The 2795-nt window shown below is 36.6% G+C and overlaps 1 protein-coding gene across 1 annotated transcript in view; it reads right to left on the bottom strand.

The window, feature by feature from the left end:
• The window catches only part of Cyld (CYLD lysine 63 deubiquitinase), a 41260-nt gene that overhangs the window by 31364 nt on the left and 7101 nt on the right, over window positions 1–2795 (bottom strand). The window contains exons 2-3 of the mRNA XM_026789180.1: window positions 1909–2561; window positions 498–800 (exon numbers count right to left, since the gene is read on the bottom strand). Of these exons, the coding sequence (XP_026644981.1) occupies window positions 498–800; window positions 1909–2412 (807 nt within the window). The 5' untranslated portion in view covers window positions 2413–2561. The remainder of the gene's footprint in view (window positions 1–497; window positions 801–1908; window positions 2562–2795) is intronic.

Here is a 2795-nt window from a genome sequence, read left to right as displayed (position 1 = left end):
AAATTCTTATTTTGTACCTAACTAATGAGCCATCTTACACAATTTCTAAGTACAAGGCAACAGAAACACACTGGAACATTCATACCCAACCATCTCTGTAGAGCATTTATGAATAAATAAAAATGATTATTAAAAATATTCACTGTGTGAGTCTGCTGCTCATAATCCTCTCCCAACACACCCTGGTAAGAACAATTATGAAGGAATCTCCTTTATCCATAGTGAACTTTTGCCTATACTTTCAGTCTATGATCCAAATGTTTTCAACTTCTTTCTCATTCTCTTAAGGCCACGTTAAAACACAAAAAAATGTGGTAAAATATTGATTCTGCTCACATTCCTATTGTAATATTCCTGTACCAAAGACAAACTGGAATATCTTCTTTAAAATACTGTAAATTAGTCCATTTGAAGAATACAAAGTGTTCAATTTATTCCTAAATTGATAATAAAATTAATATATATATTCACAATAATAAAACTCAAAAAATCCTTACCATGTCCACACCAACAAAATATCCTAGACTCTCTTTTCCTGGCAAAACATCACAGAATATCACTGTTCCAGATTCTACACTTTCTCCAACCTTCAGAGATACTCTGGAGTTTATTTCCAAAGGGGGAGGTTCAGCCTGCATTGTATCCCCCGGGGCTGCAAAATCACTTTCCAATCCATTGTCATCGTCGTCTATGGGCTCCAGCTTGTCCAATGCCACAAACACGCCACAATCTTCATCACACTGAAAAAGCTGTTTCCCTTGATATACCCCATCAGTGAAACCTTGGCCACGACCTTCTTCCTAGTTTTCAAAGTTTTTTTAAAAAGAGATATAAAAAGATTATCCATTAAAGGGATTTCAGGAAATTGCTTTGAAAACTCTAAATTATATCCATAATATGAAATATGACTAGCAGCTGCTGTTTGGTTTAGGGTGTTTAAAGAATAAAGAAGCTGTATCTGATGATGAAACTAACTCATAATTTCAGATCATAATTCTTTTGAGAAAGAGTGAGGATTAAATTTACAACATAGTTCTACCATGACTTTTGTCATGAACTTTAACCAAACAGCAGCATCAACTCCATTTACTGAGAACAAACTGTAACCATCTACAGTCATCCACCGTACAACTACTATAAGTCATGTGTGCTCTAAGCACTTCACAGATGAGGAACAGGTTAGGAGAACTTGATGTAGGTTAAGAGGCTGGCAACCCTGCTAGTACATACCATAACTGGCAGTCACAGCCTAATTATTACACTGCTTGAAAAGCCAAATCAAGAAGCAAGTAAAGCACGACCTCTCTCTACTCCTGAGAGTGTCCAAATGTGAATCAATAGTCAGTTTGCAATATAGAATTCTTAGATATGTTGCCACAGCACATAAGTTTCAAGGCAGTTTATACATTCCGGGGATAAGCATGAGCAAACTGAAATTGCTGCAACACATTTAAAAAATTTTACCTCTAAACTGTTATACTTAGTAGCATACACTAAGAACTGGGAATCCTGTGGGTACTATCACAAGATAGTCCATAATTTTTTAAGTGTTTATAATTACAATTGGCAGTGTTAACTTTTAATATAGGTAACTTAAAAACTTCTAAGATATGAAGTCCAGAATAATGACTTGTAAGTTTCTACCATAAGAGATAATTTTTTAAAGTTTTCAAGAATTGTCTTTATATTCTCTCAATTTATCATTAAATAAATTTTGGGGCTGAACTATAGCTCAGAGGCAGAGGGTCCTGAGGTCCATCCTGAGAACTGTACTAAAAACAAACAAACAGAAAACACGAATCTTATAAAGGGGAAAATATGTGCTCGTGGTCTCTCGCTCACGCGCACACTCGCTTTCTCAGACGCTCTCTCTCTCTCCTTCTCTCTCAAATGTCCTATCGAACTTACCAGCAATTCTACTCCAAAGAAAATCCCCGACACTGTCCTCTCCGCTAATAACGGTCCTCTGAAGCGTACAACTCCTGGAAATTTCTCTTCCCCAGATCGCAGCTGTACTTTCACAGGGCTGCCCACATCTACCTGGAGGCCTTTAGTTAGTCGAATTCTGTTTCTAAATAGGCTGAGCCTCTCCTCACAGTTGGTAATTGCCAACAGTAACTCTGTAAATTTCTCAGTGATTTCTACAACATCCTTTTCATCAACAAATAGAACTGCGTGCGGTTGCTCTAAGATTTTTAATCCAATCTGATTTTTCTTGCCTTTTGCAGAAGGAACTCTTGAATGCCCCACAGAACGGTCTTGGATGTACTGTCCTATACTTCCTTTGGGTACTTTTAGGAGTTTCTGTGTCTGTTTGTCTGTTACACTGCATTCTTGAAGAAGCAGATAAAAAATCCGTTCTTCCCAGTAAGGTGAAGTAACCTTCTCTTGGCTCCATAGGCCTGAACTCATTGTGACAGTAACTTCAGAACATCAACTCACAAAAAGGAGACACTAGCAAATCTGTCATAAAATCCCCAAAAATGAAGTTACTGGAAGTCCCAAAGCAAGTTGTTAACAACCTGGTGTCCATGCTGTAAAAAGACAGCAATTCAAAGTGCCTGGCAAACAAGCAAAACAAACTTTAGACTCTACTCAATACAATCTTAAAATAAAACTAAAGATGTTTTAAAATCTCATTTGACTATATAAATAGCTCAATGAGCTAAACGACCCATATGACTTGTGTCCACTGTAACTGCATTTTTAAAGAACTCCAGCTACAAAGCATCCATAGAAACAATAACGACTTTTCCAAAATTATAAAATTAGATAGAATCTAACAAAAACTTTAA

Source organism: Microtus ochrogaster, unplaced genomic scaffold, assembly GCF_000317375.1.
Source record: "Microtus ochrogaster isolate Prairie Vole_2 unplaced genomic scaffold, MicOch1.0 UNK15, whole genome shotgun sequence".
Taxonomy (NCBI): Eukaryota; Metazoa; Chordata; class Mammalia; order Rodentia; family Cricetidae; genus Microtus; species Microtus ochrogaster.
Note: the sequence above shows the minus strand (reverse complement) of the source record. Positions and strands in the feature narration are given on the sequence as shown.